This window comes from Nestor notabilis, unplaced genomic scaffold, assembly GCF_000696875.1.
Source record: "Nestor notabilis isolate BGI_N333 unplaced genomic scaffold, ASM69687v1 scaffold32001, whole genome shotgun sequence".
Lineage (NCBI taxonomy): Eukaryota > Metazoa > Chordata > Aves > Psittaciformes > Psittacidae > Nestor > Nestor notabilis.
Window position 1 is genome coordinate 1 of NW_009914772.1, and position 3,162 is coordinate 3,162.

Consider the following 3,162-nt stretch of genomic DNA (forward strand, 5'->3'; position numbering starts at 1 on the left):
TCTGCAGGCGTCCGCGGCCAAGAAGGTGAAGCTAGAGCTGAAAGAGAGGAAGGAGAAGAAGCACAAGGTGGACGAGGACGAGATCCAGAAGATGCAGTGAGTGCTGCAGCACAGCGGGGCCGGGGGACGCCGGTGCTGGGGGTTTGCTGCTGGGTGTGCGGTGATCATTGAATTCAGAGAGGGACTTTCATCGGGGCTGTAATGATAGGACAACGGACGATGGGTTTAGATGTAAAAAGGGGAGATTCAGTTTGGATCTAAGGGAGAAGTTCTTCCCTGTGAGGGTGCTGAGGCGCTGGCACAGGGTGCCCAGAGAAGCTGTGGCTGGCCCCTCCCTGGCAGTGTTTAAGGCCAGGGTGGATGGTGTCTTGTGAGTGGAAGGTGTCCCGGCCCATGGCAGGGGGTTGGGACTGGATGAGCTTTAAGTTCCCTTCCAATCCAAACCACTCTGGGATTCTATGATTCTATGATTGAATCCGTGTGTGAGCCCATGGTGACTGATGGCTGTAGCTCCATCCCGGATCCCTCCTGAATGGGCCCAGCCCCTTTGTGTTACAAACTTCAGCACTACCTTCCCCTTCCCGGCTCTGTGTTTCAGGAGGCTTGGGACGGTCAAAGGGCTTTGCAGGACTATTGCAGCAGCCTGAAAAGCTTTAGGCATGTATTTTAATTTTCGCTGTAAATGATCAATTTTCTCCATGCAGAATACTGGTCTCTTCCTTTTCTGAAGAACAGTTGAACCGTTATGAGATGTATCGGCGCTCTGCATTCCCCAAAGCTGCCATTAAACGGGTATGACATGAGTAATGCTTCACCACAGCCTGAGTCTGAGCAGAGCAAGCTAAGCAAGCAGGCTGAGCCTTACTAAGCCTGGCTGGGGTCTTATCTAGGCCCTGATGTGCTCTCCTCCAGTTGCATCTCAACCCCTGTGGCTCAGACCGTTGTCCTCAGCTTGGCTGATCCCATTATATCCCAGCTCAGTGTCCTTGCATGGATTATGCAGTTTAAATCATCTTAAATGATGCTGGTCATTGGGAGGCTGGGGTGAGGCAATGGGAAGGAGCAGTAGCTGGTTCAGAGTCAGCAGCTGAACGAGGAAAGCTAAAACCTTGACAGCCAGCATGCGCCCAGAGCTGTAGATCTAATTCTGAAGATCAGTCACTGCTGTTCCATGTGTTTCATAAGCTGTTGGTTGATACTTGACAGGCTTAAACTGCTAAATATGAGTTAAAATGCTTCACCATTGCCACGTGTACCTCACTCAGCTGCCTGTCCTCCTCTTGTCCAGCTGATCCAGTCCATCACCGGCACGTCTGTCTCTCAGAACGTGGTTATTGCCATGTCCGGCATTTCCAAGGTCTTCGTTGGGGAGGTGGTGGAGGAAGGTAAGTGGCAGATGTTGAGGAGAAAAAGATGGGGTGAATTCATTGCATACAGCAGAGCAGGACATGGAGCAAGGCTGGGAGGTCTCTGGTTGCCGCCCTGTGGGGCCTTCTAACCTTCCAAACACTGTGGTTAAGAGCCAAGCTGAGAAGGGTGGTGTGTGGTGTTGCCATTAGTCCTGTCTAACCCTATTGGTGTCACTGCTCACCCATGAGCAGAGGTTGGTGATCACTGAGCTTCTGGTTTATCCCTTCTGAGAAGAACTTAGAGGTTCTTGCTCTGCAAGTCACCCTGTGTGCAGGCTGCAACAGGGCAGTAAGGATCCTCTTGGTACTGCTGTGGATAGATTCAGCCCAGAAGGAAATCAGATATTTAAGCCTCTTAGACCTGTAATATTCTCCCTTCATGGGATGAGCCAAGATCTTTTTGGGACATGGGCTGGGACCTGACGCACCTGTGTCCCTGCTTGCTTGGGCTGGAGGAACAGGCACAGGCTTTGCTGCCAAGCAGTTTGTATAGACTTGTCAGGCAGAACATGGCCTATGTGTGCTGGGTCACCCTTATCAGGGGCTGCTGCTGTCTCTGCAGTGCTGTGTTGCCTGAGGTGATTTGGATAAGCAGCTTCAGTGCTGTCCTTGGTTGTTTCCTGTGGTTAACTGCTTCATGTCCTTGACAGGAACTGTGAATGATACTTGAAATGACAGAAAAGAAACTGGTCTGTAAGTTCACTTCTGTCACTGCCATACACAACACCCCAAAACACACCATCCAGCCCAGGGGTGGCTTTAAAGCAGAAGGTTTCAATCATAAGTGCTTGTGTAGCTCCAACCAGGATATTCCTTAGTAACTAAGTGGTTTACTCTGGTCTGGTATTGATGCTCTTAGGTCTGACTTTTCTCTCAAAGAGGAGCTCACAAAGCAGTTTCATTCTTGTGTGTTAAGAAAATGTGAGCTGTAAACCCCAAGCAAAAGTGTTAACTGTTGCCTTTAAAATCAAAACTCAAACAGTAGGAGATGGGCTAAGCTTAACTGTCCTGCTTATGGGAACTCTTCTTGGTTTCTGATGTGTAGCACTGGACGTGTGTGAGAAGTGGGGGGAGCTGCCACCTCTGCAGCCCAAACACATGCGGGAGGCAGTCAGGAGGCTGAAGGCACGAGGACAGATCCCCAACTCCAAATATAAAAAGATCATCTTCCACTGAAGTGTCCTAAGAGCAGCGAGAGAAGACAGAAATGGAAACAAGCTTCCTGTTGTGAACCTCACAAGAGTCAGCAGAGCTACGAGCCTGGAGCTCCTGCAGGAGCATTGTGGAGAGCCTCGAGGGACTGCAGGGAGGCTTCAGGCCATTGCTGCTGCAGTTTGGCGTGGGATTAGAGCCAGATCCCTGACCCAGAGCCTTGAGCACCTCTGCTTCAGCAGAGCAGGGGCAGGAACGTTCAAGGCCTTCTGTGTATTTACCCACCAGGATCCTCCTTTCTGCTGGCACAGATGTAGTGCTGACCACATACAGCCGTTTGGGTCTGGGTTTGTACATTAAACTTGTTACTGTGTTCTTAGTCTTGCTGGGAAGTGCCAGTTGGGGTTTGATTTGAAGCAGGGGAAGTGCAACACAGTGATCGGTCTCAACCAGCCCTGGTGTGTTCAGGAGGCTTCACCTTGCTTCAGGCATGTGGTGTTCCAGTAGTCTAAGCAGGGGAAGCACGCTGAGAGCTGATGCTTCCAAAGCTGATGCTGAGGCAGTCCTCACTCAGCTCTTCCTAGAGCCAGTTTTATGGAAT

The 3,162-nt window shown here is 50.7% G+C and overlaps 1 protein-coding gene across 1 annotated transcript; it reads left to right on the forward strand.

The window, feature by feature from the left end:
• Window positions 1–4: 4 nt before the first annotated feature.
• Window positions 5–2,676, forward strand: TAF11 (TAF11 RNA polymerase II, TATA box binding protein (TBP)-associated factor, 28kDa; the record flags this gene model as incomplete). Its single annotated transcript, XM_010023814.1, has 4 exons — window positions 5–96; window positions 705–792; window positions 1,289–1,385; window positions 2,455–2,676. Coding segments are annotated over 4 exons (408 nt in total), but the record flags the coding sequence as incomplete, so codon positions are not given.
• Window positions 2,677–3,162: the final 486 nt, after the last annotated feature.